The sequence below is a fragment of the Musa acuminata genome, chromosome BXJ3-7 (genome assembly GCF_036884655.1).
Source record: "Musa acuminata AAA Group cultivar baxijiao chromosome BXJ3-7, Cavendish_Baxijiao_AAA, whole genome shotgun sequence".
Taxonomy (NCBI): Eukaryota; Viridiplantae; Streptophyta; class Magnoliopsida; order Zingiberales; family Musaceae; genus Musa; species Musa acuminata.
The window spans coordinates 26,522,545-26,534,348 of NC_088355.1; the positions used below are offsets into that span (position 1 = coordinate 26,522,545).

At 43.7% G+C, this 11,804-nt stretch overlaps 1 protein-coding gene across 5 annotated transcripts in view; it reads right to left on the reverse strand.

Moving 5' to 3' along the window:
- Window positions 1-11,422, reverse strand: part of LOC135643099 (uncharacterized) — a 47,709-nt gene extending 36,287 nt beyond the window's left edge. For 3 of the 5 annotated variants that reach the window (XR_010498142.1, XM_065159679.1, XM_065159681.1), the window contains exons 1-6: window positions 10,695-11,422; window positions 9,739-9,908; window positions 8,234-8,360; window positions 7,960-8,154; window positions 7,738-7,836; window positions 7,554-7,669 (exon numbers count right to left, since the gene is read on the reverse strand). Coding sequence is in view for 4 of the 5 variants with exons in the window: in XM_065159679.1 (XP_065015751.1) it covers window positions 7,554-7,669; window positions 7,738-7,836; window positions 7,960-8,154; window positions 8,234-8,360; window positions 9,739-9,908; window positions 10,695-11,168 (1,181 nt within the window). In the remaining variant the exon portion in view is untranslated. The remainder of the gene's footprint in view (window positions 1-7,553; window positions 7,670-7,737; window positions 7,837-7,959; window positions 8,155-8,233; window positions 8,361-9,738; window positions 9,909-10,694) is intronic. The other 2 variants (XM_065159680.1, XM_065159682.1) reach the window with 2 other exon arrangements.
- Between the last annotated feature and the right edge of the window lie 382 nt (window positions 11,423-11,804).

The window sequence follows — 11,804 nt, forward strand, 5'->3', positions numbered from 1 at the left end:
GTGCTCTAGGCAGGCGAGGCGCTTGGCAAGAATGAGACCATCCAAGGTGGAATGAGTTGCTCAACGACCAAAAGAGTTATGCAAAGCTCACAGAGGTGAGGGGAATTGCTAACTCGAAGAATTTGGTACTCATGCATGGGCTTGTATGCGGACGATGGAATGTTCGTGGCCATCCCAAGGCGGCTGAGACTCGGCGCCAATGGAGCATTAAAACTTTCTCTTCGGCATGCAAAGGATACGTCCGTAGAAGGCTGAAGTGTGCAACGAGTTCAGCATGTTGCTAGGCCTTGAGGGGTGCAGTGGTGGCTGTATTGACGTGGAGGCGCAATCTAGCAAGTGCGTTTGCAAGAGGCAGAACAATGCACTGTTTGTTCAGCAGATCGGAGTAGTCCAAGGGGTTGGTGGTCTCCGAAACGAAGAGAGATGTTGCTCCAATGGGACAGTTATCCAGGAGGGATAAGTCTCGGCTCTCCAGAGGGAGAATCATGTGAGATGGACTTCACATGTTGAGGAGGAGTACCTCACAAACAACAACTCCACGAAGCTCAATGGACCGAGCAAGCAGCGAGGAGTTGTCACATGATCTCGCTCGAGAGAATGCATGGGTGGATGCATTGCGAGATCAAGTGGGGGAGCGACCTGAAGCAACTTAAATGAAGGCACACTTAGAGTCGATATGGAGATCGGACTCAAGGGAGGGCTGACCCGTGGAATGGTGGGCGCGAGGGCCACCATCGACTCAATGCAAAAACGAGGAGCGGAGCAACTTGGGTGTAACTTGGCGAAGTACCCAAGTCGCCCGAAGGGAGCCAGCAGAGAAGTTGGAACATGGAGCAGAAGCACAGTGCTTTCCTTAGACAGAGGTCAAAGACATGAACTCTTGCAGAGGCAAGGGTAGGATCATGTTGTTCCATGGGACCTTCATCCTGACGGAGCGGACTCATCTTGCATGGTGCCAAAGACGAAGGGAGCTTCGCGGCACATGCACCTTAACTCGGAAGAGCATTTGATGGAGGAACTAAGGCGACTCAACTTGCGGAGGCGAAGTTGGGTTCAGAAGGCCTTAGCACGGGGCAAGAGGACGCAGAGGCGGGTACTCTTGAAGAATATGCCACAGTGTTGCCATTCAAGTTGCTATGAAGGAAGCGGTGTGCAGCGGAGATTGTGCTGGTAGGGGCAGAGGCCCAGGATCCAGACAATGGTGCACAAATTACAGTGAAGTCGGTGGACTTTGGGAGCTACTAGGCGACGGACTGTCCTAGAGCGGTGCTTCATCTAGGTGTGACCCAGGAGTGGGTGGATGAAGGTCGATTGCCAGAGGAGCGAACAAAATCGAAGGTGGAAGGGACCCTGCGATGTATTGGCAGAGGCCACACATGAAGGGTTCACAATTCGAGTTTATTCCACAAGGATCAGAATGCAATGGAGATGTCACCAGGAGGCGACATGGTGCAGCGGATCGTGGTGGAACAGTTCGTGGCAATGCGATACACACAATCTGTCCCGTGAGGGATGAGATCATATGGAGGTATGATCGGGAGTTACTGGAAGCTCCACTTCGATGAACAACACGACGGCAAGAAGGGCTATGGATTCAAGGAGTGAAGGCCATGGTACCGCAGAGGCGGGTCTTCCGGGCGTGCATCGAATTTTGCATCGGATGAAAGCCTTGGTCATCAGCATATGGGGGCTGTGTTCCACCAAGGGAAAAGTTCGAATGCAAGTACCAGTGAGTTCCATGGGAGGGACTTGATCATACAGAGGTATGATCGAAGCAGCTGGAGAGTTGGACTGCTCCAGAGCTCATATTCGCTTAAGGGAGCCCGACACGTCAGAGGACAAGGTCGAGTAAGCGAACGTTGCTACCAAGGAAGCTAAGGAGAACAGAATCGGTGCAAACTCTACAACGTGATGGCAGAGGCCATGCATGGGAGTTGCAGTCTGTCTCTCCATCGACCAAACAGACTGCTTGGAGAACACAGAGGTGTTGAAGTAGGGGGTCGAAAGGGGCGAGGAAGCGACGACGAGTCCAGAGGGACTTAGCTACCCAAAATCAAGCATCAGTTAGAATGGAGGTGGACTCAGAGGAGTGCCACGGAGACATCTCTACTGATTGTGAAGAAAAGGGATACAGAGGCGAGGCGACGGATAGTAGGGCCATGGGCATGGCAGCGCCATGGTACCGCAGAGGCGGGACTTCCGTGCAAGTCATTGATCTCTTACTATCATGGAGGGAGAGCGCTTGGTCGTGAAAGGGGCCGAGGAGGTGGAGCATGCAGAGGCAATCTCCAAGTACCGAGACAAGGCTGAAGGGCAGAGGCCAAGAAACTTCGTAAGACCGGTGTCAACAAGTTTCTCATCAAGATAGCCGTAAGTGAAGGACTTCGGGTCATGCAAGAGTGCACGACCAAGGAACGAAGTAGGCAGTATGCGGTGCTGTACCTTTGCTACTCAGTGGAGTAGGCGGCAGGGTTGATGGAGAAGACGGTACAATCCCAGAGGCGACCTCATCTATCAGAGAATTACTCCAAGTTGGGGTGAAAACTTCCTGCATTCCAGAAGTTCAATGGCTTTGAGAAGGTGAATCACAGTAGCTAACTCAACGCAAGGAGTGCAAACACTTCAAGTGCTTCAGAAGTGTGAGCAAAGAGCAGGCGAAGACCAGTAACCAGCTCGATGCATGAAGTACAACCTCGAGGAGGCGGGCGAAGTCAGAGTAACCTTTGCCTTCTCAACTCTTAAGAGAATGGGCGAAACCGAGTACCCCAGTTCTCTTATCTATCCAGCAGAGGAGCTCTGCACAAGTTCAAAGACCCTTCGAAGATAATGGAAGACAATAGTTGTCAAATCCTCACCAATGGTGATCAGTGCTACTGAGAGTAGATCGTCCGCTTCATTTCCCAACGAAATGCCAATCGAAAGCGGAAGTGATGCGAACCTACTTGGATGTGACAACTAACTGAAAGAAGAGTCAATGAGCAGATTTTGTGGAGGAAGGACCCAAAACTTCAGAAGTTTGCGAGGCGATGCTCGTTAAAGCTCCAACAAGCATCCACCCAGTTCAAGCAGCATGTGGAAATTTTTCGAGACTGGCGCAGAAAAGATGGTCTTTTCCTTCATTTGGTGGATCCGCAAGAATCGACAAGGATCAACACAACTCAGCCAACCCCACACCAGAGTCAGAGTCATTGGCGAGTTGAAGCAGCATGGCGGATCAAAGGTTCGACTACTCAGAAACAGCAGCGGAGAGCAGCTGGGAGCCAGGAGGCGCATTGCAGCTGGAGCAGAAGATTGAAGACTCAGCAAAGGCGAAGAGTTGCAGTGTTCACAAAGGCTTCGACGAGGACGTCAAAGGGATAAGTGGGGGAGAATGTAACGGACAAACTTCTAAACAAGATGTTGGATGTAATGCTTATGTCTGTCCGTTGTCTTTTGGCATGTTCATGCCTTGTATAGCAGGTAGAGGGGCGGCCGAAGGCTTATAAGTCCCATTTTAGTTGGGTTGGTGGCCTCTTTAGGCTTGTAAATAAAGGTTGTGTCATGTGGACACGTTCGAGAGCTTTTCGGTCTGTAATGGACCATTTTACCCTTTGTTGTGCAACTATTCAGAGCTTGTAAAGTCTGTTTGTAATTTGTATTGTCTATGAAGTGTTTTTCGGACATGTTTGCTTGTGGATCCCGATTGAGGCGTTCTCTTTAACCCGTTCTCTCTTTTGTTGGTCCTAAGGGACAATGGGAGGCTTCGGGGAGGCTGACCTTTGCGGACGGACGCGCGAGGGTGCCGCACGCCTTAGGCAAAACCAGCTAAGGTCGTGACAGAGCGGCGGGGGGAAAAGGAAAGGGAGCGGGAGGCGCGAGTAGCGGGAGGGCTCGCGGGAGTCGCGAGCAGAGGGAGGGCTCGCGACAGCTGGGAGGGCTCGCGGGAGGCGCGAGCAGCGGGAGTCGCGAGCAGAGAGAAGGCTCGCGGGAGGGCTCGAGGGAGGCGCGAGCAGCGGGAAGGCTCGCGGGAGGGCTCGCAGGAGACGCGAGCAGCGAGAGGGCTCGTGGGAGGGCTCGCAGGAGGCGCGAGCAGCAAGAGGGCTTGCGGGAGGCGCGAGCAGCGGGAAGGCTCGCGGGAGGCGCAAGCAGCGATAGCGGCGAGCAGCGTCAGCGGGAGCAGCGGCAGCGAGCGATGAGATCGCGATCGCGATCGAGAGCGACAGCGACAGCAGGTTAGTGTTGGGTTAGGGTTAGGGTTGGGGTTATATCGGTTTAGTTGGTTCGATTGAACCAACTAACAACCGAACCAGGACCGAACTAGACCTAAAATTCTGGTTCGGTCGCCTTGGTTTACCCAGGCGCTCGCCCGAAGCGCACAGCGCCTGGGCTCGAGCGAGCGCCCAAGCGGCGCCTGTTTGAAGCGCGCCGCCTGGGACATTAGCGAGGCGCTCGGGCCTCGCCTCGCCTCGCCCGAGCACCTAGGCGAGCGCCCGAGTGCCTTTTGCAATCACTGATTCGAATATGAGATATACGTCGAAGCCTCTATCTTATTAGATATTCATTAAGCCCATGAATTATTGGATTGTATAGATGAGATCCAATAAGAGCTAATAAGATATTATTGGGTAGAGACTCACTAATTTAAGAGGCTTGGGTAATTGGATAGAGATCTAATACCTAATAGGACAGGATCCATTGGGGTTAAATTGACAGGGGGCTTCTATAAATAAGAGAGAACCAAAGGGTCATAGGCTAGGCTTCTTGATTGCCACCTCTTATTCTCCTCTCTAATTTCTTTTTCTCAGCCAACAAGTGTAAAGATTTTGGCAGCAATATGAGGAGCGTCTTCGTAGCCCTTACCATGTGGATCACCACTAAAAATGAGGATGCTTGACCTCCTTTTATCCTCTCATAGATCTGCAGGAATTCACGGATATACGATCTCCCTAGGTAACACAACTATCTCACACGTGGTTTTCAGTTTCACGGGTTTTTGCATACCAATCTTTACACAACGATAAACACCTTTTGGGAAATTTGGGATTTTTGTTTTTATGTTTTTCCGCTGCATATGTGATGTCGCCCATTGATTTCCCTACAAAACTATCTTATAGAAATTAGCATACATAAGTTCATGGTGGTAATGCCTTTATTCTAAATTCAATTTACAATGAGTAAAGCTAATGAGGCACAATAACTGATGACAAGTTGATTGAGAAACAACTATTGGAAACTAAAGCAATGGAAAGAAGGCTCAAAACCATATGAGAGATCGAAAATTAGTTCCATCAAAGTTGAATTGGATCTAGTTTGAGTACCTTAATTACTGAATCATATTAAGTTTTAAGAAAGACTACTCTATTTTCATAGCATTTCTGATGAATTTTAGCGATGTTTCAATTGCATCCATATTTCATTATATTATAAAAAATATAGGTCTTCAACCTATCATTTTCCTTCGAGAAAAAATATGAATTCTACAACCAAACCTAATAAAGTAGAACCAATAAACTCTTTCCGTCATTCTTTCATCACTTTATAAATCCAGAGGCCAACATAAATTCATTAAAAATATGTAACATATATTATGCACCCAAAGACATCTTAATATAAAAATATATATTTAGAGGAGCATAAATAATAACATAAGGAGATATTCTGGAATATGAAACAAATGGTACCAAAATGAGAATACAAGAAAAGTTTAAATTTCATTATTTGAATAGTGACACGTGATAGAAAAGCATGGTTAAAGAAAATTATGATAATACAAGAAACACATGATTGGTAAGAGCTCCTTAAAGGATATTTCCAAATCTTGACATCAAATATTAGAACTAAAAGATAATTACTTAACATCTGAGCAACAATTTCATATGTCCCAAACATAATATTTTTAAAGCATGCATTCTGTAGTCGTTGAAGTTTTTACTGAAATTGCTTAAAAGAAAGAGGAGGAACAAAAGCAAAGATGCATGCTCCAATGAGCCAAATTTGAGAATATAGCCACCCTTCTAAAACTCAATCTGAGACTTAACAAAGATTGGAAGATCTTGGTTGGTTACTCTTATTTGATTGGTTTGCTAACATTTATTCGAGTTGGTTTTATCACATCGTCTGGTAAATTACAATTACGCCTATCACTTTTCATTTCAACACATACCCTAGTCATAGCATTTTGAAACACTAATACATGTACTCATTCCAAATTAGTGATTTAAAAAGCATTAGGCGCCAAAAGACGTCAAGGTCCAAAAATGCTCGAGGCGCTAGGCGCTCACCCGAGTGAAACGAGATACTAAAATATAAAAATATATAATATAATTAATAAATATAATTATTTAAATAAAAATATGATATTAAATTAAAAAAATCTTACAAAATCACAATATCACATTAACAAAAAATCTCAAAATTCAAAACAATAACAATAATTTTAAATAAATAAAAATCAGGAGTATTAAAATCAAAATAATATATTATTAATCTAATAAATAAAAAAATATTGTTACTAATATACAGTTAACAGTATACTGTTAATATACTGTTAACAGTATACTATCGAGTCGATGTGAGAAGAGGTAGCAGCGAGCAACGGCAGCGGGTGCGGGAGCGGGAGAGGCAAGCGACAACAGTGGTAGCGGCAGCGGTAACAGCGAGAAGCGACAGCGGAAGCGGGAGCAGCGAGCGACAACGGTGGCAGCGAGCAGCGACAGCGGGAGCGACGAGCGGCGATAGTGGCAGCGGCAGCAACAGCGATAGCGGCAAGCAGCGGCAGCGACAGCGAGAGCGGCGAGCGGTGATAGTGGCAACAGTAGCAACGAGCAGCGGCAGCGGTAGCAACGAGCAACGGCAGCGGTAGCAGCGAACAGCAGGAGCGAGAGCGACGACAGCGGCAGTAGTAGCAGCGAGCAGCAGCAACGGTAGCAGCGAGCCACAGAAGCGGGAGCGGCGATAGCAGCAGCGGTAGCAACGAGCAACGGGAGCAAGAGCGGCGAGCAACGGGAGCGGGAGCGGGAGCGGCGAGCGGAGACAGTGACAGCAGCAAAGACAACGGTAGCAGCGAGCTAGCGACAACGGCGAGCAGGGTTAGGGTTGGGAAGTCGCAAGAGGAAGGCTAATATCGGTGCTTTAGTTATGCTTGGGCTCGGGCGAGCACTCAGGCGACACCTCTTTGAAGCGCACCGCCTGAAAATGAAGCAAGGCGCTCAGGCCTCGCCTTGCCTCGCCCAAGCACATAGGCGAGCGCTCGAGTGCCTATTGAAATCACTGTTCCAAACACTATAGAACAAGAAGATATGATGCCCATAAAAAATGAGGCACCAAGGAGATGAATCAGAAAGGCATCAACTTTCTAGAATCTAATTTAGTTAACTATATTTATCATGATAATTTCCATCTGAATACTTCATAGTCCTTTTTCATATTGTAGGGAATGATTCTTCTCCCATCCTTTTATGTTTAGTAATTCATAAGAATCAAAAGACCAACATTATGAGAGAACTTACAAAAAAACCATTAATTTCCTATGTACAATTGACGAAACTCAAAATATAAAAGTTTAGAAAAATTACCCATTAGTATTCCCATTATCATATATTGGTTTTGGTTCCAAGTAAACTCTATCTTGCTTTTCTGAATTTCTTGATTCTTCTGCTAACCCATCCTCTATAGATTCCTCCATGGTCACCTAAGCCACAAAAAGTAACAAAGTTAGATTTTGATTTAACATGTTAAACAACAGAATCAAGAACATACTTGAATAACCACAGAGTCCCTATGTCTTGGTCGCCTTGTATCCATTGATGGAATGCGTTCACCAATACCATGTTCAACCTGAATTGCTCTACCTTTACTCTGCAAGCATATAAATGTAATTAGAACATGCAAAACAGTACAAAGATGCAATAAGTGCATGATTGAGTAAACTATCAAATGAAAATGAACCAAAATGGAAACAGAAGTTCAGTTTCAACAGACCATCTCAAGCTTTGTTAATCCCTTGTCAAGATTGTCCATGGCGTAAGGAACTCTTTCTCCATTTACAAATTGAACAGAGTCACTTGCATCATTAACTGTAGATGGCCTTTGCTCAAGTTTAAGTACCTGACTCAACCTTGATGATTCATCAACAGAAAATTGGGTAGACATTTTAGCTTGCTGCCTGATCTGGTCCTGAAAATATGGTTTCGATTATACTGACATAGATAGGCAGTGTAAAAACAAAAAAAAACACAACAATGACAAGAAGTACCAAGTTCTGACAGTAGGTTTTCCAACTCTCCTCATTAAGGTCAAAATTAAAATAATCTGTTATATCCACACCCTGTTGCCTCCAGGGTTTCTGTTCAAATGCTTCAATATTAATGTCAAAAATGGACCTAAAGAAAGCCAACCAAGATCTTCATGTCAGAAATGATAAAATGTACCAAGGAAAACAAAAACAAGAGCCACGTTGTGCCCAACATGGATGCCAACAAATACAAAGTTATAGATGCAATAGAATATAAATGGTAGATAAAATTGCACATAGTGGGCCTGATGCATCTAAAAAAGAACAGGCGGTGATCATCATATGGTTAAATAAAAAGCACTTGCCCATTTCTTGGTAAGACAACAAAAATTCAAGTGCTATGTTTTTCATACCAATTAAGAAGGAAGATGTGCATATAGCTTGTATTGATTCCAAAACTATGATAAAGTTTCAACATATTTGTTACAGTTGATTTTAGACAAGAAAAGAGTATCTAGTAGTTACTGATGATATAAAGAATTGGATTATAAGAAGCATGCAGAAAGCTTTCCATAACTAAAGTGTTACACCAAGTATTGATTTTAAGTCTTATATTTTCACATTAGTAATTGATAAACTTCCTATTCACACTAAAGATGGACCTGCTTGGCTGATGATATTGCTGACCAACTGGAGTTAGCTGGAATTAATTCTGAACTTGAATTATGGAAACAAATAAGAATATTAGGAGTTTCAGATTAAGTAGGAGTAAGTCTAAAAATATACGATATTAGTAATGAGAGAGAACATTAAATAGAATTGAGGGTATAGTTAAGATAGATAAATAAAACTCTTCCAAGTAAAACTTTTAAGGAGAAATTTGATAAAAACATTGCTCATAGGAGTGATAACAAGGCAATTAAAGAGTAGAAGGGTATTGAAATTTGAATTTTTTCTGTCATCATCACGTGCCTCTTAAATTTTAAGGAAAAGTTATATAAAATAGTTTTACAGCCAACCATACTTTAAGTTTATGGATTAAGAAACTGTACAGTTAGGAAAATATTGTGGTAAACTAAGCAATGCATCTGAGTTGAAAATATTGAGGTGAACGTATGGTGTGTTATAATCATAAAACAAAAATATTTTGATCATGAACAATTAGGTACTCAGATACGGATAAATGGAGTAATTGTTCACAAACACTATTTACATTTGCAAAATGCAAACATAAGATCCATCTTAGGCAGAGATTAAAATAAGATAAAATAATTTAAGAGAGACATGTTCACTTGGCTAAACAACATTAGTCAATTAGGACTAATGGTGTGAAGATAGATAAAAAGAAGCTAAATATAAACTTAATAAAAATTACAAAAAGAACTTTGATTGCCTTTACTTTGCTTCGGATACTATCCTACACAGCTCAGTGTCAAAAAAAATCCATGTAGTCAACCTCACATAAGTAGAATAATTATAATTGTTGTACCTAAAATATCTCTCAGCAGTCAAAATGCAAAACAAACCTTTTTCTAGGCAAAGAAAAATGACACCCAGTTTGGGCTGCAGGAGAGATGCATGAATTGCAGGACGTAGAAACCCCTGAGGATGATGGCATAAGCTGATCCCATTCACCTCTCTCAGACAATGGAGTTAATAATTTATTATGAAATCCTCCCATATGTGATCCAACACACTAGGAAATGAAAAAAATAAATCAAACATAAATATGTAGAGGATAAAACTTGTGAAGATGATTCGGAAACTAGCAAACGAACATACCAAACTATTAATGTAGAGTTAAACAAAAGAATGATAATCGACAAAAAGATTATTAGATAAGAGAAAAGAAAGTGAAACCTATAGTTTAGCATGTGTATTTTGCCAAGAAGAGGCAAGGCACAATCTTTCCCTTAGTACATATGACTCATATGTACACAACAAATAATCATCATGAGTCATCTCAAGCAAAACTTAGGCCACAGTCCACCTGAACCAATCATCACATATATAATAAGCTCTTATGAGGAGGGAGGGATAGAAGTAGAGAAGGGGGATACTTGAAAGCTAAGACAAATATGAAGATTTCATGGTTAGTTAAATGACCTAGAAATCCATATGCCACCTAAAGAGAGCAAATCAGGAATAAGGGTTGCTTTGAAATTTGACCTTCTGTTATTAGATCATAAAGGGACCAACGCCTTCAGGCTTTCTTGTTCGTCTGGGGGGTTGCCAGAGACTCAAAGTCATAATCCAAATGATGATAAAAAATTTATCTATTGGAAGACTAGGACAAGATTTAATCTCATAAAGACTTTCATTGTCAATTTTTTCTCTCAATTTTTAACAGAAGTGAATCACAAATGAGGGAACAGAAAAACATCATGGACTAAAACAGGAAAACAGCAGCTATACTGAACACCACCTGAACGTAAACAATAAACCTCAAAATTATCATGCTAGCAATTTAAGATCGACATACCCAGCCATTACAGACAACCTTTGGCACACCAACTCTTTCTGCACTTCTTTGCTTCAGCTCATCCACATTGGACAACCGTTCACCGTGTTTCCGGCTATTATTCTGATGATGTTCGGAGCCAGTAACAATCACCAAATCCTCGTCCTCATCCTCTTCTTCTTCACACCATGCTACTCTCATCCCACCGTTACATCTCTCTGAGGTCGGTAAGTTAGAACCGTCCTCTTCGTTCAAAACTATGTGGAGTTCGTCTTCGCTCTCACTATCATCCGCCTCCAAATCCAAATCCCGGCCCGCATGACAACCCATCTGCCTCTCACCCGCCTCACCAGCTCGTTCATCCGCGCAGCACTCCTCGCTCGTAGAATCGAACTCCTTTGCCGAGTGCGATTCACCGATGGCAGTGATCCCGGCGTTCACCTGGTCATCGAGGCCGGCATAAAGGTCCCCGAAATCATCCTCCTCCGAATCCATCGCACTCTATCGGACCGATTGAATTACGAAAACTGGAATACCCGTACGTCAATCCAAAAGATCGAGGGACGTTTGGCTTCGAATAGACAGGAAGAGACGGGGTTGATATATCTGGCAAGCTCCCTCGCCGCAGATACCGAAGGACCCGAACCCTAACTTGGTCGATCGATCGATCTCCTCCGGCGTTAGGGTTGGGTCGGGATTGCGAGCTCGTGTTCTCGTGGGCCGAGAGATGTGGCACGATGGCTGCTACTGGCTACGCCAACATAGATAATTATTTTTTATTATTTATTTATTTTATAGGACCGACGGGAAGAGAGTTACGACTTAACTTACGACATACGGTATTATCCCACATCAAGAATGTCACCGTACCGATCCATTTGAAATACCTCAGCTGCCTCGAGTGGACGCTGAATAGAAAGCACCTACATTTAAACCCCCCCCAGGTTCGTATTCCCACTTGTATTGCCTCGTCTATGCGTAAAAGTGGAAAGAGCGAATGAGTAGGGGAATAATAGAATAGGACTCTTTTTCATCATAATCACAAAAGTTTCGGATTCGGACAAACTCTGATCCAATTTGATCTCATTCGATGATTAATTATGTAAATATGAGACGTCAATTGACTAAGTA